This window comes from Macaca nemestrina, chromosome 1, assembly GCF_043159975.1.
Source record: "Macaca nemestrina isolate mMacNem1 chromosome 1, mMacNem.hap1, whole genome shotgun sequence".
NCBI classification, from domain to species: Eukaryota; Metazoa; Chordata; class Mammalia; order Primates; family Cercopithecidae; genus Macaca; species Macaca nemestrina.
In genome coordinates, this window is record NC_092125.1 from 167,373,606 (window position 1) to 167,400,838 (window position 27,233).

The 27,233-nt window shown below is 38.6% G+C and overlaps 1 protein-coding gene across 4 annotated transcripts in view; it reads right to left on the minus strand.

The window, feature by feature from the left end:
- The window catches only part of LOC105498452 (phosphodiesterase 4B), a 585,501-nt gene that overhangs the window by 124,390 nt on the left and 433,878 nt on the right, over positions 1 to 27,233 (minus strand). For all 4 annotated transcript variants that reach the window (XM_011770587.2, XM_011770584.2, XM_011770589.2 and 1 more), the window contains one exon: positions 4,719 to 4,913. In XM_011770587.2, the coding sequence (XP_011768889.1) occupies positions 4,719 to 4,913 (195 nt within the window). The remainder of the gene's footprint in view (positions 1 to 4,718; positions 4,914 to 27,233) is intronic.

Below are 27,233 nucleotides of genomic sequence, written 5' to 3' on the forward strand. Positions count from 1 at the left end.
ATGTCTCTATTTCCAGGCAATGAGAGCTCCTTTAAGATATTCATGTCTGTCCATTGCAATCAAGATGACTCATACTTATGTGATATTTACAGTTTGCAAAGCACTTTCATGTACATTATTTCATGTAGTAAGAGAATGCTCCTGATCCCAGGAAATGGTGCAACCACCTATCTTCTTGACCAAGCCTGAAACCTCCATCTCCCTTATCCTTCAGTCAAACACTAACTCCTGCTGATCCTGACTTGCAAATATGTTTTAACTGCTCACTAGATCATCTGTTATATAAATCCCTGTCCTCTTTTACGTGAATATCAAGGCAGCCTCCCATTTGGCTCTGTAGGTTTGAGTACTAGTCTTTAAGCTTCCCTACTCTGTAAACCATTTTCTATGTTGCAATCAGAGCTATTTTTAAAAATGTTGCATTATATATTTATCTGCTTAAAGCCCTTAGTAACTCTCCACTTGCAGCGTAAAGGCCAATCCCTTAACATAGGCCCTTCATGATGAGGTTCCTGCTCACTTTTCCAGTTTCGTTTTTCACCACTTCCTTATCCTCTCATATCCTCTGGATCAACCACACTGAGCTGTGGTTCTCCAAAATGCTCCCACACTAACTGGAGAATTAGTTAGCAACTGGCCTCTCCTGCACGTCCTTCTGCCTGCCTGACTCCTCTAGCTGAGCTGTAACCTCCTCAAAGTAGGCTGCTTTCCTGCCTGGCCAGACCTTTCAAACCAGTGCATAACGCTCTATGCCTGCCCTTATCGGAAGCTACTAAAACTGCCTATTGACTTACTAATGTTTTAGTACCCTTGAAGACATAGAAACTGTTTCCGTTTATTGGGGAGGTCACTTAACAGACTCTAAATGAGGCTGAAAAATAAAAAATAATGCTATTAATTTCTGTTCTGCCTACCTTTCCAGCTGTTAGGAGGATCATATTCATTCTCTCTTTCAATAAATATGTAAATTTAGGAACTTTGTGAACAAATAAGACAGTTTTTCAGCCTCATTTAGAGTCTGTTTACATACTGGATATCCATATAGTTTACCACCTAGACTTCTGGGGTTTGTCTTGTTCCCGTTTATTGGGGAAGTCATTTAACTTCTCTGTGCCCTAATGTCGTCATCATTAAAACAAGAAAGTTATAGTACCTACCACATTGGGGATATGGGGATTAAATGAATTAACATACGTAAAGTATTTTAACAGATAGCATACAGAAAATACTCAATAAATGTGTGCTTTTATTTACAGATAATTTAGAGACAATAAAAGAGATTCAACGTCTTAAAAGCCACAGTGCTAGCAAGTGTGATGGCTGTAAGTCTAACTCAAGTCTTAGAAACCACACTGCACTTTTTGCTAGTCCATCAATAAACAGGTTTTAAATTTAAGTGGGTTGTTATTTCTGCTTTTCTTCTTGGTTCTTAGGTTTCATTTCCCTTGAAAATGAGTAGGCTCTCTCTAGAGACTACTTAGTCCACACGCAAATGGTGGCTTTCAAAAGCTTCTTGCCCATGTAAGGCTTTGCAAAATGGGATGACCAAATGAAAAAAACATGGAGTGTCCTTTCCTGTGGCTTTGCAGGTGGATAATCAAAACTCCATTCTCTCCATGGTGGTTCCTGCCACAGTTTTCAGCAATAAAACTGGCCTTACTAGTTTCCAGTCTTTTATGTTCCCATGAGGCAATCTGTACCTCAGTATACGAAGGCATTACGTTTGGGATGACTACAACACAGGAACTGAACAGAAACCAACAAACTATTGCCACATCTAGGAAAGTATCTGAAATTGCCTTTTGGGACCCAATGGTGATCTTGCTTTATTGCCTTATTCTGATCTCTCCTTTGTTGCTCAAAGTTAAAGCCACTTTTAATTTTTCTTGTTCACATTTTTACTCTTAATATCTTTTCATTCACTCTCCCCTGACTATAATTTCCTGTTACTTTTCTGAAAAAATTCAGATGAGAAAATTTTAAAAGCGAGTGTTTCCTTTATTACTAGGATTTAATGCAGTAGAATTATGTAAAGTTTTCCACTTTTCATAAAAAATTCACGACAGCTCTGTGCTGGATATGAGGGGCTTGTGAGCAGGGAACATCTGGCAGCCCCTACCAAATGGCCTTCACATCTAGACTCTTAGTCCATGATCACCCTTCTTCTTCCTGGATCTATGGACAGAAAGCAAAAGAAGGAGTGAGAAGCTTGGGGGTTGCTGTTCCTCTGTTTCAATTCATCGTAAAGAATTAATTATCATGTGAAATAGTTTTAAGAGCATTACTTTAGTTCAGATTCAGATGTTTGTGTGAAACTGGATTTGCTAACATAAAACTAAATTACTAGAAGCTTGATATTATTCAAACTCTACTTTTCAGTGTGTAGTGAAATATAATTCAAAACCTGACAAATATATAGAAGATTTTTTCTGTGACACTGAAATATTTGAAAAACAAAATCTTGTGCTATTTTCATTCACATAAAGATTTGAATACATCTTGTTATCAGTATTTTTGATAGGGTGGTATTACGTTGCCAACCTTGTTTTCTTCGGAAAGGCTGATTTTTATTATGAAATTTTGCTTGTCCTACTTTTTATCTAAGTCCTTATCTTTAAAAAGAGAGAATGATATTCGATAATTTACATATATAATTTTTACTTGCCTAAATTTAAAGTTGGAAAAATTAGGTTCTAAAGTTACACCAGGGGAAATTTTACTGGCCAGTAAAACTGAAAGGACAGTCAACTACCAGTAACAGGGATGCTGGACGCAGAATCATTTAGAACTACACCTCTGTTTCAACTGCCGTAGACTGAGTTGGATTGTGATCTTTAAGGTCTCTTCAAGTTTAACATTTCTACCACCTTTTGATTCCAAATAATAAAACACAAGAGTTAATCTGGAATTGCGGTAGAGTTTTCTGGGGAGACTCTGAACGACCTTGAGACTCTTCCTGCCGCTTGGCTTGTGTCTGGAGAACTCTTAACCAGGGAATTAGTTTCGGGGGGATGACAAGATTTCAAAGCTAATCTTTCACCTGTAAAATACTATGTGAATTAAGTTCTAATTACTTTGAGCTCACCACATAACCTATGCTCTCCCACGATGAAGCCTAGAAAGGTGTTTATCTTGGTGAAAGAAAGAATTCCCAATACCTTTGCATTCAAAGACCCCCATTCAAACTTTTGTCAGAAATGCCTTGGGTTCTACAAGATCTACAGCAAAGTGGCTGGCTACCTACCTCTCCTCCAGCCTCGGACACCTCTACTCTGCAGTCATTTGTTTTCTACCTAGTGGCAGAGATGCGACTTTGCAATTTGAAGAACATGGATGGAAAGATTCCAAAAGTTTTTAATATGGTCAGTCTTAGCCGCATCATGGGACACAGCATGATACACAGTCATGGGATAGGGGCAAGTTTCTCAATCTCTCAGAGTCCCAGTTTCATGATCTATGGAGTGGGGATAATAATGGCACCTACCTGACAGATTAACAGAGATAACATAAGAACACGAGCTCGGCTCCATGGGAAGTGCTCATTAAATATTATTTCCTTCCACTCTGTTATGTGTGTATGTGTGTGTTTCTCTGGTCTTTCTTATTTAGCTGTAACCTCCCTGAGAGCATGTGCACTTTCTGAGAATGAGATATGCTTTTAACACATCTGTGATTTTTATACTGTTTTGCTTGTCTTCTATCACCAGAGATTGGCACAATGTGTGGCACAAAGGAGAGAATCAGTAAATATTTGCCAAATGACTGAAAAATGAATTTGGGCCCACATGATGATTGAGATATTTTAGGGCAGGGGTGCTTCTATTAAAAATGTGCTGGCAGAAATGCCTCGAGGAATTTTTTTTTGCTGGTAGCTTCAAAATACCCCCTTTCACCAGACGGTGAAACTTTTTGACTTCCTTTCCAATAGCAGAAGAGAATACAGTGGAATTTTCCAAACTGGAGACTTTAGGGAGCTACTGATACTTTTATGACATATAATATAAAAACAATTGTATCTGTGCCCAGAAACCTTTTAAGACATGAATTCCAGAATCCAGTTTTATTTGGTTTTGGAAATTTAATAAGTGGGTGACACAACCTAGACCTTGTTCTTTAAATAAAAATTAGAGATTTACAATTAATAGCGGCAAAACAAAAATATCAGCTGTGCTTTATAGGGCGGTGGAGTGTGTTGTGTCTCACCAAGGAGCCAGGCAACAAGTGGGCATTGTGTTAAGGTTTCAGAGAAGGGACACAGGCATGTGGCTGAATGACAGCTTATTAAAGTCACCAAGCAAAGGCCACTGAGACAGCATGCATGTAACCAATCACCATTTTTCCTCTTTGCTGGAGCCTCATGGAAACGGCACATGCAGCTGAAATTTCAAGTGTGATGCATAAAAAGTGTTAAGGTTCTCATGCTGTAAATGACTCAGCAGTTCAGGAAATGAAGCAAAATAATTTTTTTAAGGTATCAGTAACAGATGTAAAGTAAACACTGTGTCTAGATTTTCCAACACCCTTGGAGACCCCAGCTACATATTCTGCATGTTATAGAGCAAATGTCCTTAAAATGGTCATCATGTCACCCCTGCTTATATTCATTTTCTTCCTTCATCCTTCCCATGGATTAAAGGGGAATTGTTGTTGCTGCCACTGTGACCTGGGTAGAGATGAAGTAAGTGTGAGACTGGAAGCCAGACAGAGCTTGTACTTACTGCTCGCTTGGAAGTGAAGAGTTTCTCGACATCGCCTTTGGTGACAAGTCATAGTCGCTGTCTGATCTGTAGAGAAATGACTCTCTGCGCTGGCTGTGCCCAGGAAAGGTGGTGTGAAGTACCAGCCCAGAGGAAGAGCTGGCCTGGGGATCCAGTGGACTCCGACCTGGGGAAGGGCCATTTTCCACATCAAAGCTTAAAGAGAAAGCAGGAAACTCTGGTCACATGGTAACCATGGAGGAGGACGCATAGTATACACTGAGAACCAATGTGTGGCAGGTACTATATGCTAAGCATTTTACATAAAACTGTATGTACTATGGAAAGTTTTAATCCTCAGGACAGCTTAGAGTTGCAGTCATTATTATTTTCATGTTATGTATAGGAAACTGAGTCCCACTGAGGTTCAGTTATTTACCCATGCCCACCATTAGCAAATAATGGAGCCAGAATTCGAACCCAGGAGCAAACTCCATGGTCTTTCAGTGACATGAGCAACTTCGACAAATTCAGCATTGGTGCCAGGCACACAACAACTTGGTGATAATAAGCAACTCTAGTGGGACATTCAGCACAGCTCTAGATGTCAGACACTGAACTATCACATGCGTAAGTCTCCCTATCTGGAAGACTTCTTCCTGTCATGAACAAATATCACAGTCTCATTAAATATACAATCCACATATTTCTAAACGTTTCAGGAACAAAGTGTTATCCTGACAACCTCCACTGGGTGACTAGATGGGAGGCTCAACCTGAGAGGTAATATTCATCTGCAAATTTAACCACAGAAAAAGACTTAATTAATCTGCTAACACCAAATTACTCTCCAAGGCTGCAGAGCTTTGTCTCTGGGAGAGGATGCATTCACTGGCTCCCACAGAGGAGTGTCATGAGGTTTCCTATCAGTCTTCATCACTCTAGAAAGGTGCCCTCAAGCCCACAATTATTTGAACAGGCTCTGATCAACGAACACAGAGATGGGAGCAGTAGAGATTTTGTCTCTTGTTTTCTGTATCCCCATGGCTGGTATTTCCCTGGGCACTGTGCCCTTTTCACATTCTCCTTTATCATCACATATGCATTTTTTCCTGCACACACAACCTCTCTTAGCCTCAAATTGACAATAACCCTCTTCCCTAGTATTTCTCCAGAACTCTCACTGCTCCCCAGCTACAGCTTTGCAGAGAGATGTTGAACAAAAGATATGGGGCTGAGGATGCTCCCTTTTTCAAATTCAAATTAGTGATTTTCCTGTATACTAATTCAGCTGCCATGATTTATGTCTACATTCTTGGTGCTTTCCTTTCACTAGTTCTTACAACCAGCTCTCTTTGGGTGAATTTTGCTTATATTTCTTCACTTTACAAAGCGCCTCCTCCTAACAACCCTGTGAAGTATATAAGATGATCCCACTCTACATTTGAGGTAAATGAGGCTTAGCAAGATGGAAATACCTTGCTCAGAGTCATAGGCTAGTAACTTGTAGAGCAGAATTGGAAGACTCATGTCTTGCGACTAATTTCTTTACAACCTCAGACTTTCCTAATGACAGAACTCCAGGATGGCCCAATGGATAACTGAGTGAAATTCCTCTTTAGTCTCTGAATTCAACCAAAGGTAATTTGGTACATAAAGAGTCAGTTAGACTATAAGCAACCTTGGCTGCTCTCTTGAATGAAAACGGGGAGGCAGCAAATTGAAGCTGTAGGTTTCCTTGAAACATGAGGAGAAGAAATGGCAGAAGGCAGGGTTATAATGCTTCCCTGGAGATCACTCAGAGAAGCTGCTTTTAGACAACCCACAAACTCCAGGTGTCTGATAAGAAGCAGAAAGTGATAATGTCTGGGTAAAAGGCCAAGGAAAAGCTACAACGATCCAATGTGTTTGGTCTTTCAAGGTATTGTAGATGAATTTTCTCAGTAGGCTAATGGTCTGGGATGGGGCTGCCTTTCAAAGACTGCAGGTAGACAGGCAGGTGGGCAATCACTCATACTACCAGCCTGCTTGCCAGCCTGCCGGGAGGCAGAGCTATGTTGTTAACCACATACATTGCAACAAGCGAAAATATAATAAAGTGACTTGCAAACTTCCCTCGGGTGAGATCTGTCGTAGCTGTTGAGCAAAATAAAAAGCCCCTTTGTGGATAAGCGCTTTTTTTGTGTGCCACCCAAATCCCATAGAACCAGTAGGTCATGGGCTCTGAACCCTTTTTAAAGGCAAAGTAGGTAGGTTCTTAAAAACTGAAGGAGGAAATACACAAAGCTTAACGGTGGGCATGAGTTTAGAAATTTCATGTATTTATGTTGTTATTCATTGGCATGCATCTGTGCAACCTTTCTGGATATTAAAACCCTAACATACTTTTTAAACTGTTAGCATCCATCCACTGCCCCGGGTCCTCCAGGATCAGCTGGACTTCCTAGTGATCCAGTAACTAAAGGATTGGTGTCTGGAAGCACTGTGCCTGTGTCCATTAATTCGTCAGTGCTCATGCAGTGCCAGTCATTAAATATTATGAATGCCACTGCTGTGTGTATCTGTGCTAAAATCTTAGAGGAGGTGCCAAGTGGGTATGCCCACCAAGCTCTCAGAACTCTTTCCATTGAGGGTTTCCACCAAGGCTCATCCTGCCTTCTATTTTGCTAAAGGCATTCCTAGTGGGCAGAGGGTAAGTCCACAAAGCATTACCCTTAAAATGAGCATCACAGGCATTCTGTCCCTAGTATTAGCATCCAAGAAGTTTACTTCTGCCAGGAAAACTGGGGTTAGAACCTGACTCCAACGCTGTCTCCAAGATGACCCTCTTTGCTTTTGTTTTCTTTCCTTCTTACCCTACTTAAACTCATAGGAGAGCTTGCTGGAATTTAAACGAAGCCAGGGAAGAAGTCTCTGATGCAAAGAAGCAGTCTTAGGGAGACAAATGGCCTTTCATATTCCCTGGGGCACTGCTTCAAAGCAACCAACACAGATGTACAACTTTGGAACAAACATGAATCACCAACCAGACACCAGCCCCAGTCACAGCAAAATTAGCGGGCAGACATCACAATACGTCCCACAGATCCAGGGAATGAGGAGGGGTGTGGGCAAAGGGAAGGCTGAGGACAGGCTTTATAAGCAAAATGAATATACCACACCAACTGAAATACAATTAGGAAGAAAATGGAATCTACAGTAGCAGAAACAAACACATAAATAGGGCCATTATTTGTTTAGGGTAATTTTTGCCTCTGCCTTCATCAGGACACACATTTCATCTTTAGGCTATTTATATTTTAAAAAATCATTATAAAAGAAATATAAGAATATTATATAAAACTTAGACAATAGAGAAAAGAACAGCATCATTACTAGCAGTTTATTTTTTTTTCTTCTGAATATTTTTTTTTTCCTGCAGGTTTGGATCTTGATTTTTTTCACAAGTATTTGTTATGTGCTACAGTTTTCAGAATTAGCATTTTCCATGAGCTGCTTCATTCAGTTGCTGTATCACAGTTTTCTCAAGCATTTTCTCTACTCTTGCTCCTCATATTTGCAATTCTGAATAACGTTGCAGTTGATACCTTTGAGCTTGTAGCTATTTCAACATTTAAATTAGGTCACACAGAAGTTTCAGATAGATTAAGAGAGGAAGTTACTCACAAGTTTCTGAATATTTGATTGTGACTTATAACTGCCTGGAAGGGGTTGCCCTTATCCAATCTATGGACACAGCATTGAAAGTGGTCTTTTCCCTGGGTCCAAAGAGCCTGCCAAGCCCTGCTCTCTGACCTTCAGGATTCTTTATGCTGCCTGCTCACTTGGATCTGTCTGCTTCTCCTTGCCTCTGCCAATATCCCTGGACTGAATCAATTGCTTATCTGAGACCTAATGTTTTAACAGCCTTCTCTTACTTTGTATCTAGTGTTCTCAGCTCCTCCAGGCAGTGATGGTGCGTGATAGACTGTATGAGAAGCGGTGCTTCTTTGAGCTAGTATCTTCAAAATTCAGTTCATGCCATCTCCCTGAGTACGCTCTCTCTGACACTGCAGTCCAGTTTGATTTTAACATACGCTCCTCCTGTGTGCTCTCCCAGATTCCTTTACCATAGTACTTTATCACAGTACTTGCAATTCTATTTTAATTCTCTTTATTTACTGCTCCCCAATACATGGTTATCTCCAAGCCAGGAGGGACTCAGTATTACTGAGTATTACTCATTCTTGTATCCCAGGCATCTGGGTCAGAGCCTTGTAAACAGTAGGTCTTCAAAAAATGTGGACAGAACCAACTAAAATATACTGTAACTAACTGTGAAATGTTTCTCCAATCCCTCCCCTCTTTCTGCTTCCCTATACCCACCTGAGACCCCACTGCCATGTGTTTCTACTGTTTCCTTTAAATGAATCTACAGAGATGTGACATTAATTTATTTGTTTGACCTTGTGAGACAGTGATCTAAATACAATAAGATGGTTTTTTTTTTTTTTTTTTTTTTTTTTTTTTTTTTTTTTTAAAGTACTGCTGTATTCTCCCTGAGCAAAACAAATCTGCATAGTAATATCACTGGCTTAGCTGTCTGAGATGTCCGCATCTTTACATAAACTCCCAGGAGAAGAAAAGCCTTCTTATACCAGCTTCTGTCTGCCATCTTCTCATCTCTTCGTTTTTCAATATAAGCAGGAACGTTCTTTGCCCCACAGTTATTCTGGTGGTTTCCATTCCTGGGGAATCCTTGCAAAGCCAGCCCGGAGCTGGTGACATGTGTGCCAGCAGATGGCAGCAGACTGCCACACTGTCCTTAGGCTGCAGGCCCCAGCCTCCAAGCCCAGCAGGTGGGGCTGCTGGCAGTGTTGGAGGGAGAAATATGACTGAAGCCTTATTCATAAGCCTGGGAGGAAAAATCAGGGATAAGGAAAAGAGCCACAAGGTGTACCATGAAACCTTTGATTAACCTAAGAGAAGCTCTACTTCCAAGAATTCAAGTTAAACCAGTTGGTCGCAGAAATGCCTGCAATTGTCCCCAGGGTGGTTGTTTCCTGATCCCCAATTACTTGCACGAACTCCAATTTCTGTAACAAAGACTCGTGAAGCAACATCCTAGGAATAATTAATTTCTGAACCAAAGGAGATTTTTCTTCTGCAACTTAGTCATTCTCTAGGTGAGCCTCTTTGGCTTATTCTAACAAATAACCCGCTGGAAAGACTGCAAACTCCACAAAAGAGATTGAAATCCACAGGTCCGCAGAATGGTTCACTGCCTTTTTGGAGAGAGCTCTTGCTGTCTCAGTTTTGCATTTCTTTCTTAGAAGTTACTCACTGAGTCTCTTCTGTATCATTGAATTACCACAACTCTGGCAGGCTAATTCTTTTTGCCCCGTTTCAAAGAAGAGAAAATGGAGGCTCCAAAATGTGAAACTTCATTCAAAAAATTCTAAAGTGTGACCTCTTTTCATTACACCTTACAATCTGTGCCCTGACACCTCAGATGTCTCCACAGACTCCTTGATTCCAGAACCGGCCATGCTAGACTGTACTCCTCTGTTTACTTCTCTCTCTCATTCCACCAGACAGTGACCTCCTTGAAGCAGGAATGAAGCCTGCATTCGGTTTTGTATTCCCAGGGCCTAGAGCTGAGTATCACACCAAAAGGCATACAACAAATATTTGTTAAATGAATGCAAAAATCTCATAGTTTTTTCTCACATCTGACAAAAAGCCAGCTCCATTTGGATTAAAACCTCTGGCAGGTGATGACCTCAGTGGAGCTCTTAAAGGGAGTCACTGGGTTCTTCTTTCCCCACTCTCCCTGCAGTATCCCAGGAACTCCATCCTAGCAGTTTTTGCTTATGGAAAATGTTGTTTCTATAATAAAGTGCATGTTTCTGTATAGAGTGTGTATGTTGTGGGGGGAGGCATAGTCATGAAAAAATGCTGGGTTTCTTTAAATTTCTGTTGGAAAATATTCTCCTCAGTTGTACTCAAAAACTAACTGTAATCCCAGCTACTCGGGAGGCTGAGGCAGGAGAATCACTTGAATCCAGAAGGCAGAGATTTCAGTGAGACAAGATATGCCACTGCACTTCCAACTGAGCGACACAGTGAGATTCCATTTCACGAAAAGAAAAGAAAGAAAAAGAAAAAGACACTAATGTCTTCAAACGCTTGTTTATCATTTTTATAAAAACAAATAACTATTTATCCATTTACTTAAGTGATTATATTGGCCGTCACTTCAAATGTACTATCTGATCCCTGTAGACAGAGGAGTTTAACAGGCACATGTGTTTTTACCCACAATGACAATGACCCATCTTTCTATAATTAGTCACTGCAGGCTGCAGCCAGTCCTAATTTCTAACGAAGGACTAAGCTGTGAAAAACACAGCCAGCCTGATATAGAGCCCATGTCCTAGCAGAAGGCAGGCAGAACTCCTCTGGCCACAGCTATAGCAGAATATTACAGTTATGCCGTAAGAATTCTATGAATTCCCTTCCACAGACTACGAAGAAGAACTTTGATGTTCAGCTCATCTGAAGTCTAGAAGCAGCTTCCATTGCTTTTTCTTCTTCCAGGGCCTTTGAAAATTACATTCATGGCAGTAATCCAAAACTGCTTTCCCCACAGAAAGGCTTAACCAGAGGTAGCGCAGGAATGCTGAAGAGCTCTGAGATTCTAGGGATCTGGCTTCTACTTCCAGCTCTGTGGGGGAATTAACTGAAATGAAACAGGGGATCCCTGTATCCTGCCCCCTACACCTCATCTTTTCCCACTGAAATGAAGTTGTGAGGTACCCCCCTAAGATTAGACAACTTGCAGACATTTTGGAGATAGAAAAAAGGTTGGTTCTCAAGTGTGGTTTTATGTTAATAGTGATGAGCATTCATTTACTCAACAAATATTTAGCAAGCACCCACTATGAAACAAGGCACTGTTCTCCACCTGAGAATACAGCAGTGTATGAAACAAGGTCCCTGAGGGAAAGACGGACAACAAATAGGAAAGCAAGATAGTTTCCGATAGTGAGAAATACTATGAAGAAAAGCAAACATACAGTAGTGTGATAGAGACCAAGGGAATAATGTTTCTTTAGTTTGGGTAGGCAGCAGGTCCACTCTATCCAGTCATGTAGGCTGTCAATTGCACTTCACCAGGAAATACCGTCCATCTTTCTCAGGCAGTGTTGAGATCAGACACAGGTAGTGGTAAAACTTGTCCTTAAGTTCCTTCCTATCCTCATTTCTATACTTTAACTAAAGAATTGAGTCAGATGATACTTAGGTTTGAATCTTTTTCTTATTTTTAACCCCAGTGCTAAGGGCCATGCCTATCATGTCTGATGAATAAACAAATGAATGAATGAATGGTTTAGGGCCAAGGAATTTTTATAAACTCCCCTTGATACCCACCACAGACAGCACAGACGAACTTCAACAAGACTGACTGTGGGTGATATGGCGATACTCAGTCATCTCTTGCCCTGTACCCTAATCAACTCCTAAAAGTTAGCTCCATAAAGAAGAACTGGGAATGTGCTACCAAATACCACCTGCAGGGAGGAGCTAGAATGCCTTCCAGAGAGCTCCAAGCCCAAAGGAGAGGCCCAGTGCCCACACACAGCAGCAATCATTCACATCTTCTGGTATTGATGTGGTGAGAGGTGGAAATGCCACAAGTACCCCTCAGTTCCTTTGTTAGAAAGCTTTAATTTTGACGATAAATATATTTTGTAAATTATTTTACTTATTGATTGAGATCCTTTTCTGGGTTGTAAACATTTCACTATAAAGAAATGGGTGAACAATGAAAAAAGAATATCAACACTTAGTTTTTCTACTGAAATTGTTAAGATAAGTATCATTTTTTAAAAGTTTTGTTTCAAATGCTTAGGAGTATATTTTAGTGTGATTCTTTGGTAATTTCACATTGTGTTGTTCCTATGTCATACTACTTAATGCGCAAGCAGAACATGACCATATGTAAATATTCCCTCTTCATAAATATAGAAGCATTATTTCTAGCAAGTTTACAAAATGCTCTGTCCATCTATTTCCAGGTAAAAAATGTTTTTCAGAAATAATAGGAATTATAAATTATGTCTTTCTTTAGTGTTCTAATTATGGCTGAAATTTCATAGACTCACTTTCAAACTCTTATCTACTAAAACCCCTAAAGGATGTTACAACTTTTAATAATAATTACCACTTTTTATAAAACAGTAATTCCAAGGAAAGGAAAAGTTCTCTAAAAGAGATTAATTTTGTGTGGGAATTTTTTTTGTATGTAGACATTATAAAGGGCCAGGGAGGGAGGATTGCTTTGCATTGATTCTGCCCCAGTGTGCACTTTGAGTATGCAAAATATTCTACTCGCTCAATATTTTCCAGGCTACATTCTCCATTTTTTAAAAGTTATCATAAGAGATTGTTAAATGCTCTATTAATAAAATATAAACACTTTAATTCATAAGTTAAGTATTTCTGCCAACAAGACAATCTAGTAATTAAATAAGATTTTTATTAAGAAATACGATGTCAGTTTCCAGTAGCTCAAGATCAATTAGGGAGATGAGATTGATCTGGGAAAACTACTTCTTACTAAAGTAGTGATGGCTTCAAGAAATTGCTGCTTTCTTTTGTAAGTTCTCACTTACTATTTGAAAATCAGTTCTAGATATCTGTTTGAAATCTGTATCTAAAATATTGCAGATAAATGGTCATTTAGCTTCTGTTTGTATATTCCAGTGATGGGGCCATAGGAACCACATGACATAATGAATTAAAATTTTGGATTGATTTAATTCTTCAAGACTTGGCTAGAAAACTTTAGTTTAATCTTTACCCACCCTTCCCCCTACCTCTAGTTTTCATTCCCTGATCCCAACCACCTACTCACTCATTCTCCCTCATCGAAGTAAATGGAGCCACCATCTACTCAGTTGTACAAACCAGAATCATCCATGATTTTACTTCCTTTCCCAACTTCCTTTCTCCTTTTCAGTTGACCAACAGGTCCTATCCACTCTATATTGAAACTATACAGTTTTCTGTAACTCTGTTTCCACCATGGTTTCAGGGCATTAAAATCTCTCATCTGAACTGGAATGGCCACCCCATGGATCTCTCCACTTCCACTGCCCCCGACCCTGTCCTTCAAACCTTCTCACATAACAAGAGCAATCTTTTAATACAATAATACAATCATGTCACTTCATGTAGGACAAAATCCAAACTTCTTGTCATGGATCACAAATTTTCACATAATCTAGCCCTTGCCTCAACCCCCCGTCCTCATCCAATACCACACTGTCCCCTGCTCAGTGTGATTCAGCCTCAGAGACTTCCTTTCTGTTCCAGAACATGCCAAATCCTTTCTCAGTTCAGCAATTTTGCACGTGTGTGTTTTCCTTCCTGGTATATCTGCTTTGCTTTGAACAGTCCCTGGCTGGTAGAAAGTGCTACATAAATATTTGTCGAGTGAATGAATGAATAAATGTTGGTCTTTCTGTTTGTTTTCTCCTCTACTCTACTCTCTGGATGGCTGCCTTCTTCTCATTCTTTAAGCTTTAGTTTAAGTCATCTACTAAAAAATGTCTTCCTTAACCCATTATTTAAGTAAGTTCCCTTCATAGCACCTATTAAAGCTTTTTGCTATATTTATTTGTCTTTTTTTCCCTTTTATTGCCTTCCTCTCTCATACAACTCTAAGCCCCATGAGGGCCATCTGTTGCACTTAACGGTATATTAACTAGTGCCTGGCACTTTCCTGGGACATACTGCGGGTTATGAACAAATGTCTGTTCAATAGATTAATGAATGAATAATTGACTGTGTGAGCGCATTAAACACCAACAATAACCTCCGTGGTTCACAGTAGACCCAACTTTTGTTTTCACAAAGTATTTCTTTACTCAGAGAAGGGCTATTTATTTATTGCCATTGGGTCAGCTCCCACATCAAGTCTAAGGAAACTCAGATTTAAAATATAAGTTAATGTAAAAACTTGTGCTAGGTTTGAAGCATTTTTGTCGTTATTACTCTGTGTTTATTTCAGAAAATGAGACTGGTTTTCAGATCAAATTTCACAAGTCTTTGACCTTTCAAGGAGAGCTCCAGAGAGGTGTTGAGGTGCACGTCAAGGGTACATTTTCAGTTCCAGGTTTGTGAAATAGCATTACTTAATATTTCAAGAACTTCGTATTTTTAAAAACAATTTATATTCTCTTGAGAATGAATAGGCCATATATTTTCTTTTTGGTGGAGGTAGAAAGGTGGAAGGAATGGCAGTATGGTTTGCTGTAAATTCAAATAATAATCATAAAATTGGAAATCAATGCTTCAGCCTCCGGTCTACATAGCACTTAATAGTGTTTATGTCAGTTAACATCTGGCCTCCAAATAAAATTATCAGTCTTGAACACTGCACCTGCAGACAACCTGGCATTTGGATTTTAAATATGTTCTTTTGGGAAGGGAGGAGGGGTGAGAGAAGGGGAAGCAGAGAAAGTAGAAATGGAAAAATGATATTTCAGTATCTTTTCACTTGTACTTAGGCAGTAAAGCATAGAAAAGCTATATATTTTTTTCTCACAGGTATTGAGTAGGCACAATGTGCCAGGCCATGTGCTGTACATTTGATATACGTTACCTCATTTCATTGTTCTAATCACCTTGTGAGGAAGGAAGGAACTTGATTTTATAGATGTGAAAATTCAAATTTAAAGGGCTTAAATAACTTGCTGATAACCACTTAGCTATTAAATGGTACATCGTGGATTTAAAAACAGTTTGGTTGGATCCATTAATGAATCAATCAACTCACACGTGTAAACATCTGTTCTGTCTTTCTTCTTGCTACTATGGATACATTTCTGTGATTTTATCAGAAGCCAACTCCTCTGTTCTGAATCCTGCCCTCCCTCATCTACTCATGGTCTACCCTTCTGCATACACTTATTCTCTCCCGCATCATCATTTTCCATTTTGCACAAGCAAACAAGCTGTAAAGTTTTGTATCAAAAACAAACAAACCCTCAAACAAAAAGTAACTAGTAAAAAGACTTTCATCAAACATATGAAAGTTGAAAGAATTCATCATCTACAGCAAGCCCGAAGTATAAGAAATGTTAAAGGAAATCCTTCAAGCAGAAAGAAAATGATACCAGATGGAAATCTGGTTCTATACAAAAGAATAAACATTTTTTTCTTACTATTAAAATCTCTTTAAAAGATAAGTGATTGAAAAGCACACATAATAACAATGTACTGTGAAGTTCATAACATATGTAGAAGTAAACTATATGACAAGAGCACAAAGGCAAAGAAGGAGGAAATAGAAGTGTATTCTGAAGATTCTTATATAAAGTGGTAGAATATTGCTTAATGGTACACTTTGATAAACTAAACATTTATACTCTAAATCCTAAAGTAACTATTAACATTTAAAAATGAAGATATATGTATATATATATATGTTAGCATATATATGTGTGTATATATATGCTAACAAAGAAAATGGAAGCATAAAACAACTATCCAAAAGAGAGAAGAAAAAGAGGAAAAAGCATATAATGAACTGCTAAATTTAGCCTGAAAATTCCTCTGTACTTTTAACGATATAAACTAACTGAAAGCTTAACTTAGGCTTATACTTTTGTAACAAATAGCTGAGCTCAGCCAACCACAGCAGCCAAGCTTCAATCATGGATGGCCAAGTAATCATACTAATCAAGCTGTTTCTGTACATTACTATTGTTTTCTATTAATAAATGCCACTGCCCCACACTGGAGTGCTGCTCTCTGAGCCTGTTCTGATCCGAAGGCTGCCCGATTCTGAAAAAATCCTGTGCTCAGTTAAACTCTGTTAAATTTAACTTGTCTAAACTTTTTTTTTCCAACAGAGCAGATAAGACAATAGAAAACAAATAGCAACATGGTAGATTTAAGCCTGACCATGGCAGTATCACCTTTAAATGTAAATGGTCTAAACATCACATTTCAAAAGGAAGACATTTTCTAGATGGATTAAAAAAGCATGACCTGACTACATGTGGCTTATAATAGACCACTTTAAATATAAAGACACAAATATGTTAAAAGGAAAAGAATTGAAAAAAGATAAACTATGATAACACTAATCAGCAGAAATCTAGAATGTCTATATTAATAAAAGAATAAGTAGATTCCAGAGCTAAGAATATTACCAGGAGTAAAAAGGATGATTTCATAATGATAAGTCAGTTCTTAAAAAGAATATAACAATTCTAAATATTTTTGTACCCAATAATAGAGTTTCAACCTACATGAGGCAAAAGTTGATAAAACTGAAGAAAGAAATAGAAGACTACACAATTAGAGCCTCAATAATTGATGGAATGAATAGACAGAAACCCAGTAAGGATATAGAAGACTTTAACATCACCATCAATTTAGCTAGTTGACAATGATAGAACACTACACCTAACAATAGATGAATGGAAATTATTTTCAAGTGTGCATGAAATATCACTAACATAGCTGACATTCTAGTCTATAAAACAAGTCTCAAAACATTTAAAAAATTTGAAGTCATACTAAGTTTGTCCTCTGATCAGAGCGGAATTAAACTAGAAATAAAAACCAGAAAGATCTCTGGTAAAGCCCCAGGTATTTGAAAACGAAATACAATCTAAATAACTCATGAGCCAAAGATACAATGAAAATAGAAATTAAAACAATTTTGAACTGAAGGACAATGAAAACATTATATGTTAAAATTTGTAGGATGCAGCTAAAGCAGTATTTTCAGGGAGATCTACAGCACTAAAATACCTTTATTAAAAAATAGAAGAAAATGACTTTAGTTTCTAGCTTAAGAAAGAGAAAATCACAAAGGAAGCAGAAGGGAAAAAATAAAGATAGAATGGAAATAAAGGAGAGAGGGAGAGAGAGATCAGTGAGGCCAAGACAGGTTTTGAGTAATCAATAAAATTGACAAACCTCTAGTGAGACTTACCAGAAAAAAAAAAAAAAGAAGAAGAGAAACAGGTTACTGAAAGAATGAGAAAGGAGATATCAGGATAGACTCTAAAGATACTGTAAAGATAATAAAAAATCATAAAAAAATTTATGTCAGGCTGGTGTGGTGGCTCATGCCTGTAATCCCAGCACTTTGGAAGGCCGAGACGGGCGGATCACCTGAGGTCAGGACCAGCCTGGACAACATAGTGAAACCCTATCTCTACTAAAAATACAAAAATTAGCAAGGTATGATGGCATGCACCTATAATCCCAGCTACTTGGGAGGCTGAGGCAGGAGAATCACTTGAACCTGGGAGGCAGAGGTTGCAGTGAGCCAAGATCCTGCCATTGCACTCAGGCCTGGGCGACAGAGCAAGACTCCATCTCAAAAATAAAATAAAATAATAATGATAATAATAATTATTATACCAATACACTTGACAACTTCAAAGAAATGGATGAATTGCTTGTAAAACACAGTCTATCAAAATTCACTCAGGAAGAAAGAAATAACATAAATAGGTCTGTATCTATTACAGAAATTGAATTTTGAAGTTAAAAACATTTCTGTAAAGAAAACTGCATGCCCAGATAACTTCACTGGTTACTTCTGCCCAAAATATTTTAAAAATTATGCTGACTTTATACATCATTTTAGAAAATTGAAGAGGAGGGAATATTTCTCAACTCATTGTATAAGGTCAGGGTTTCTCCGGTATAAAAATCAAAGACAATCAATCACCCAAAAGAATAATATCCCCATAAACACACACGGACCAATTCTTAACAAAATTATGTCAAATCAAATCTAATAATACATGAAGAGGATGACACCTTATGATTAAGTAGGGTGTATCCAAGGAATACAAGGTTGTTATAACACACACACACAAAAATCAATGTAGTTCTCCATACTAACAGACTGAAAAACAAACCAACATACATGTAATCACATAATTAGGTGAAGAAAAAAGCATTTGACAAAGTTCAACATCCATTCTACACACATACATACATACACACACACACACACACACACACACACACACACACACACCTCCCAGGTAAATGGCATTTGTGAAAACCTTCAGCTAACGTTATCCTTTAAGATAAAAGACTGAATTATTTCTCCATAAAATTAGGAACAAGGTATGAATGCCTGCTCTTACCACTTTTGCTCAACATTTTACTGGAGGTTTTACCCAGTGCAATAAGGAAAGACAAAGATATCAAAGCATATACACTGAAAAGGAAGACATAAAATGATTTTTATTAATAGATGATAGAATAGTCTAGGTAGAATACTTATTGCAGCGTTGGCATAGTAAAATAACTGGAAACAATCCAAATGTAATAGGTGAATGGATAAACAAATTGTGGTATACCCATACAGTGGAATACCACTTAGCTATAAAAAAGAATGCACTACTGACACCTGCAGCAACATGGATGAATCCTAAACAAATTATGCTGAGTGAAATAAGTTTGATAAATAGAGTACATACTGTATAATTCCATTTATATAGAATTCTGGAAACTAAAACTAATCTATGGTGACAGAAAGAAGATAGGTAGCTTCCTGTGGGGAAAGGGGTGGTGTCAGGGAGAGGTGGGAGGGTTTGCAAAGGGAAAGTTTTGGGTTTGACTGCTATATTTATTATCTTCAATGTAGTGATACTTTCATGAATATATATGTGTCTGAACTGTACACTTTAAGAAGTGCATTTTTGGTATGTTATTTGTACCTTATATATATGTTTTTTAAAAAGACCTGTGGTTATCCCATGCACCCCTCCATCCATTGCCTCATTTTCTAGCAATTCTTTTCAAATAAAACTTCCTAACAAGTTGTCTCTATTGCTGTCTCTATTTCCTTAACACTTATTTTCTTCTCAACACACTAGAATCTGGATTTGGTCCACAACACTTCACAAGAAATCCCCCTGGTCAAGATCATCAGTGTCCTACATCTTGTCCAAACCGATGGTCAATTCTTAGTCACTATCTTTCTCAAATATCAGGAATATTTGGCCTAAGTTATCCTTCATTTGACTTTCAAGGTATCTCTCCTCCTGGTTTTTCTCCTATATTCTTGGCTTCCTAGGTCTTTTTCCAAACTCTAACTTTTTTTTCCAATTCTAAATGTTGGAGGGCCCCTAGGCTCAGCTTTATGGTCTTTTCTTTCTCTACACTGATTTCCTAGGTGATTTTATCAAGTTTTTATCATGATAGAGAATACTATCTATTCACCAATGCTTCCCTAATGTGTTTAAAACAATGAGAACTACAGAAAGAATATGATGAATGATTAATCCAGCTAGACAACAAAGCTAGCACACTGTATATCCCCAAAAGGGCAAACAAACAGTTTAACAGATAAAGGTCTGAAAATGTAGTACTGATGCCAGGTGCTGCAGGAGAGGTGCCCAGACAGAGCTTTGCGGTGTATTTGAGGCACTGTCTCTGCACTGCTTTTGCACATCATTGCCCTCTGCTCTGGTGGTAATCTTATGGAAAATGCGTCCAATTTCTATAAAACTACTTAGCATTGATCTTGCATCTGAGGAGTTTCAGAAACGTCAACATTCCAAAAATAAATGGTATGATGATTCTATTAAAGCTCAGTCTCCAGGCTTTGCTGTTCGTTGCCATTATTTTTAGAAATTTAATCTTCCTGTAATTTAAACCAAATGCCTACGAGCAGGTCTTAGCTTGCTCTTCCTATGACTGGACAGTCCCCAATTTCATTCCCCAAAGCCAAATTAAGGTGGAACCAGTCAGGATTGGGAGATGTCCTCACTATGATAGTATCCTTGAGGAACTGTGATAATCTTTTACCTCACTCACACTTGACCCCCGCATGGAGTATAAAACTCCTGAATCACTGTGATAGGCTTGGTTTTTCTTTCCATAGCAATCCTTTCAAAAGAGGGAAATAGGAGCAGTGTTTGGAAGTGAATAGAGAAGTCTACTTTTTAACCAATGTGAGTTATTTTCCTCATTAGATATCAATACCAATTTAAACACCTGTTTTTAAAGAAGGCATTGTTATTTTACAAATCCATCCTTTGAATAGCAGCAACAGTTACTGCCTTCAAATTTAAGTACTTGAGAAAACACATTTGCAAAGCATTTCTTTCAACTGCTTCTCTTAGAAGCCTGTACTTGGACTCACTCAATCACAAACAGTAAAACAAGTCATTTGAAGGGTTGATTTATTTGATACAGACATCCCTGAATACTTCTCAGCTCTGTCAATTACTCCATTTCCTCGTTTCATGTTTTCACAACCAATTCTCTCAACATGGATTTCCTTTTTAATACTCAATTATCTTAACTTACTGGTAAATTACTCAGTTGAATCAAAACATCAGTTTGAGTAATCAAAAGGACAGAGGGCTCTTCACACAGTGTTGCTGACTCACATGTTTCTGACTCACAGATAGATTACTGTTTTCTGTGCCACCTCAATAATGTGACATTATTTGGACAAATAAAAACCAGTACCTTAAACGGTCTAGCTGAGTTTATTGCATGTAGCTTCTCAATTTTATTAATGAGTCACTTAAATTATTCAATATTCTTCAATATGTTTTAAAAAATTATATTCTGAATCATAACCATTCTACTCTAGACAAGGAAGCCATCATACTCATTTAGTTTGCCATGCTGGTTTTACAATTTAGGAATTTTTTTTTTTTTTTTTTTTGAGATGGATTCTCGCTCTGTCACCCAGGCTGGAGTGCAGTGGCACAATCTCGGCTCACTGCAACCTCCGCCTCCTGGGTTCAAGCAATTCTCTGGCCTCAGCCTCCTGAGAAGCACATGCCATCGTGCCCGGCTAATTTTTGTATTTTTAGTGGAGGCAGGGCTTCACCATGTTGACCAGGCTGGTCTCAAACTCCCAACCTCGTGATCTGCCCTCCTCAGATTCCCAAAGTTCTGAGACTACAGGCGTGAGCCACTGCACCCGGTCAGGAACTATTTTAACATTGAATTGGGAGATGCTTCCGGTCATTTGTTATTTAACGTTAGTAGGAGCAACTTTTGTTCTTACAACAAAAATTGAATTTAGATGTAGGGATTTTCTGTTTTGTCTGTTTAAAGGCTAACAGTCCTTATGATGTACAAACTAAATCTCACTGCTATCTTGGAAAAAAGAAATGATAACAGAAAATGTCACAAAACTTTCAAATTTGCCTTGGAATCCCTGTGGTAGGATTATTATGTTTCCTTTTTATTCAAGGCAACTTTAAAAGTTTTTAATTTTTTTAAATTGTAAACACAAAGTATAATTTAATTCTTCTGTGTCAAAACCTCCAATACATCATCATTGCCAACAGAAGAAAGATTAAACTCTTCTGCCTGGCAGTCAAAATCCTAATGGTATGATTTGAACTCTACCTAAGCTTATATGCCACCACGGCTTATCTATCCTTTAATCGAGCTGAATCACATGCTCTCCTAGAGCTTTATTTACTCATTTCTGCTTACGTTCTTCATACTGCAAGACCATCTCTCCATCTAGAATATCATTTTTGACCTTTCCACAAATTCAAGTCCATGTGTGAGCAAGGGCCTAGGACAGGGGATGCAAAAATCAGGAATTAGGGCAAATTAAGCAACTCTGTGGGAGTGACTGCTTAGAAACTTCTAAGCTTCCCTTTGTTGTCAGCCTCATTAAAAATGCTCAGAGTGACTCCAGGAGTCCTATATAGAAGAAAATGATTGCCCTAGGAAAGATCTATAATACTCAGTAGCAATTTAACGAAATGGATCAGGCCGTGGCTTTGGCTTGAGGCAGACCTGAGTTTGAATAGAAGCTCTGTCATTTGCTGGCTAAAAGGGCCTTGGATTTAACCTCTCTGAGATTTAGTTTCTTCGTGTATAAAATAGCAATAGAAGAGAGAGCTAAAAGCTTGCTGTGAGGATTAGATTAAATAATATGTATAAAGATTTAGAAGTTCAGCTCTGCAGGGTTTTTTTCGCCACACCAGCACAGGATAATGTGGTAGAATAGAAATGGCAGTATGATATCTTTAGATAGAAGGCCTGAGATTCTGTCATTAGTGCCCCAGTCTCTGAAATGTAATTCCTCAGAATCTGTAGATATCACATAGGAGACCCAAAAGTTCTCATGTGCTGAGTTGTGCAGTAGGGATTTAGTGAAGAGTTATGAACCCCCATGTCTGTGAAAGAGTAGTGGCTGCCTTGTAACAGAAGCTCTGAGGGGGATGGCCCCAAGCCAGGAAGCTGAATAAGTTCATGGAAGATTGGTAACTCAAAACAAACAAAATTGTGGATGGCAGGCATTGAAGTGGCTGCCTTAAAGGCTCACACAGTCTTTATCTCCTCTGCCTGAGGTTGAGAGTGTACAGGTGGCATAGTTGTGGCCAGTGAGATGCAGGTGGAAGCCTCTAGGGAAGGTGTTCCTTCCCAAATATTAGGTCAGACCATATGAAATTGCCATTTGATAGGTTAAAAATAGCTGAAAAATCAGCAATTTCAGATAGTGCAGACTATAGAAGACAAACTTTACAACCTAGGAGAATTCTTTATCTTTTGCTTCTTACCCTTTCCTTGTTTTTTCTGCCTGAAATAAAGAACTCATAGACAATCAATATCAATAGTATGACTTTAAGGATAAGCACCAGGATGGTAGAAAAAGAAGGTAAGAGGATTCGAATCTTTGGTGACACACAGGCCTTAGACTACCTACCCCTACCCCTGAACTTCTTGTTGCATGAGACAAATAAAGCCCTGTTTAGTCACTATAGCATGGTTTCTTTTCTTTTTTTTTTGAGATGGAGTCTCGATCTGTCACACAGCCTGGAGTGCAGTGGCGCGATCTCCACTCACTGCAAGATCTGCCTCCTGGGTTCATGCCATTCTCCCGCCTCAGCCTCCCGAGTAGCTGGGACTACAGGTGGTCGCCACCACCACGCCTGGCTAATTTTTTATACTTTTAGTAGAGACGGGGTTTCACCGTGTTAGCCAGGGTGGTCTCAATCTCCTGACCTCGTGATCTGCCCACCTCGGACTCCCAAAGTTGTGTGGTTTCTTACATTGCAGCTAGAGACAACCCTAATGCATGTCATGGGGCTGAGTCAGTAGGCAGAGGACCAAAGGACCTTTACTGACAGAAGAATTGACTCCAGGGAAACTGGCTTAAGAGAGTATAGTATCTCTCTGAATGAGCCAGGGGAAAGGAAGGGAAGGGAAATAGTGCCAGAAGAGCTTTAATTCTGAACAAGTGGTCAGGTTAACAAGACAGATATCTGGGGGAATGTCTAGGGTATTTGGGTGTCAGGCTAAGGAAACAGCAAGCACAAAAGCACGAGCATGCCTAGTGTATTTGAATAACAGCAAGTAGGCCAGTGTGGCTGCAGCAAAGTGAGTGAGGGGGTGAGTAGCAGGAAATAAGAGTGGGATACCATGAAGCCATTTCATGTAAAGCTTTCATGAAGCATGTGTGAGAAAGACAAGGACTGATGGTGATTACAGGGTGTTATACCTGGGCAATCAGATCTCAACTAAGATGAGGAAGTCAGCAGAAGATTTGGGTTTGGGGTAGAGATCAGATCACGTCAATTGAAATGACAGACATCAAAGAAGAGATATGAGGTAGGCATATCCACAGAAATATGGATTTCAGTGTAGAGATAACCATTTCAGCTTCATAGAAATGCTTCCTAGGTTGGTAAGGCAGGAGTAGTCCATGCAGGTATGTACATTTTCTTTGAAAAGTGAAAAAGTATCAATCTGTTCTCAGTCTCCTGAAGAGTGATATTTAGCAGGCAGAGCTGATGTGAGGAGTGTGGGAGGGCTAGGTGAAGTAATATATACAAAAGGCATATCTCAGAGTAGATGTTCAATAAATAATCCCTAATGCATTGTATATCTATATTTTTCCAGACACTTTATTAAGCACTTTGCATAAATCAACTTATTTAATCTTCACAATCAACTTATGAAGTACATAATATTCTAACCTGATTATATAGATAAGGATCCTGAGGTCTAGACAACTTAAGAATTTTGCCCAAGGTCGTGGAGCTGGTAAGCATCAAAAACTGGATTCAAACAAAGATCTTTTTACTCCTGAACCATTGTTCTTAACCTACGTTCTGTACCAAAGACACAAACTTAGAAGCCTTTACAGGTAATGTAAATGGATGCAGTGACTCACATATCCAGTGCCTACTCAACTTTAACATGGATGTCTCATATGCATCTTCAATGCCATATGGCCAAAACAGAATTATTTCTTTTCCCAACTAAATCTGTTGCTCATTCAGTCCTTCCCATCTCAGTCAATGATACTCTTGTCTAGCTAGTTGTTCAAGCCCAAAATCTGGAATTGTCCTTGATTCCTCTCTTTCCCTCACGCGATGCATTTAATCCATCAGCAAGTCCTGCTGGCTCTATTTCCAACATCTGTCCTATCCTTGTACATTCTGTTCACTTTAATAGCTCCAAACCTCACTCAAACTATCATTACCTCTTATGAGGTTTTGTTTCAACAGTCATTGGTCTTCTCGTTTCCATTCTTTGATTCTATAAACTATTTTACCCACAGTAATCAGAGTAAATGTTAAAAATTATAAACTAGATCATGTTTTAAAATTTTCTATAGCTGTCCATCACATTTAAAATAAAATCCAAAATCCTTATGATAGCCTGTAAGAATTTCCACAATCTGCTCTTTGCTTTCTGATCTCATTTTATACAATTTCCCTTCTTGCTTCCATTTTGCACTGACTGTCCATTTCTTGGAACAAACCAAACTTTCCTTGCCACAGGCTCTTTGACCTTGCTGTTGGCTCTGCTTAGCATCCTCTCTCTGATCTTCAAAAAGTGGCTCCTTCATATTATTGATTCCTCAGAGCAAATGCCAGCTCCTTAGGAGGGTTTTCTGGCCTACTCAATCTATAGTAACATCTCCTCCTGGACACTTTTCACACCACATCATCTTATTCTATTAACTTAATTGCATTTCTCATTATTTGGAATGTTCTTGTTTATTCATTTGTTGCCTCATTTTTTATCAGTATCTCTCCATTAAATGCAGTCTTCATGAGATTTGGGACTTTGCTCTATCTTGTTCCTGCAATATCTCTAGAGCCTAGTACAGTGCCTGACCTGAAGAAGAGCCTCTACAAAGATATTTTAAATAAAACTGGTCAGAGAAAAGATAATAAAAAGTGATTGTTGGGGTCTTGGTGAACTGAATGCATGCTCAGCTTTAAAAAATTAAGTTAAAAAAATTAAAAGCATTTTGCTAGACAAATCAAAAGGTCTGTTGGAATTTCTAATTGCTACACGGCACTACTTCACTTCCTGACCCTCATACCAATTCCACAAGGTTTAGGACTTAAAGATACAGATGCAGAATGACAATGAATTTCAGTATGCACATCAGTAAGTGCTTGCCCTAGGTCTGGTAGTGTTTGCACCAACAGAAGAAATCATCCAATGAGCTAGACTTTCTTTAAGACAAACGTGACACATACAATGAATGTGTTACTTCCCCCAAGGGGGGATTTATTGATGAGCAATTGTTACTAATCCATGAAACAAATAAACAAAAATAAGAAATTGGAAATGCCAACAACCAGGGAAACAAAATAAAACAGGAGACTCAAAGAACAGTATGAATTTACGTAAGTTAAACACCGGGTGATTTTAAAAAGATTTCACAGCTGGATTTAACATCAGTTATCCCTGCCCCGGTTACTGGGCCCAAGTATTCAGTTTAGAATTTCTAGAGCCCAAGTCTAGTTGAATTCTGGCTGGAACTGTGCATAAGATGTCTTGCTCTAGAGCCCATCAGGAGAAATGCTATGGGAGCTGGCATACCTGTGACTAAGGAGAAACAGACCTTCTTCACTGAATTCTATTCAAACCTACTTAATGAAAGTCAAGGAGCTCATACCTCTCAAAGACTCCCATTATAAAATATGAGGGTGGAAAAAATCTGAGTTCACATCAAAAACGCAAGAATTCTTAGAAATATTATCAACTGAGAAGAGTAAAATGAGGACTGATAATGTGCCATGAGTTTTGGCAAAAGTGAGAATATTGAGAATGTAATTTCCATTTGGGTGTAGTGGACCCAAGCCTGGTTGAAGTGAGTTGAGGTGAGAACGGGGGGTGAGAAAATAAAAACAACTCTTAAAAGAGCTTGTCTGTGAAGCAGAGGCCAGACATGACACAGTAACTGGAGGAGGCTGCAGAGCCCATGTAGGCTTCTTTAATGTCATGTTTTCATGTTTGAGAGAGAGAGAGAGAGAAATTGATGATCAAGGTGAGGGAGGAGAGAGATACAGGTGCAAAGTCCTCGAGGAGTCAACGTGAAGTGGTGTCCAGAGTACAGTGGAAATGCTGGATGTAGCTCATGAATTGTGTCCAAAGAAAAGGTAGAACACATTGGTAGATTCTGTGACAGATAAATAACTCTCTTGAGATTTTTTCTATTTTCTCAGTAAGAATGAGACAGACGGACATAGTTTTGGAGGTTTAAGTAGAGATGAG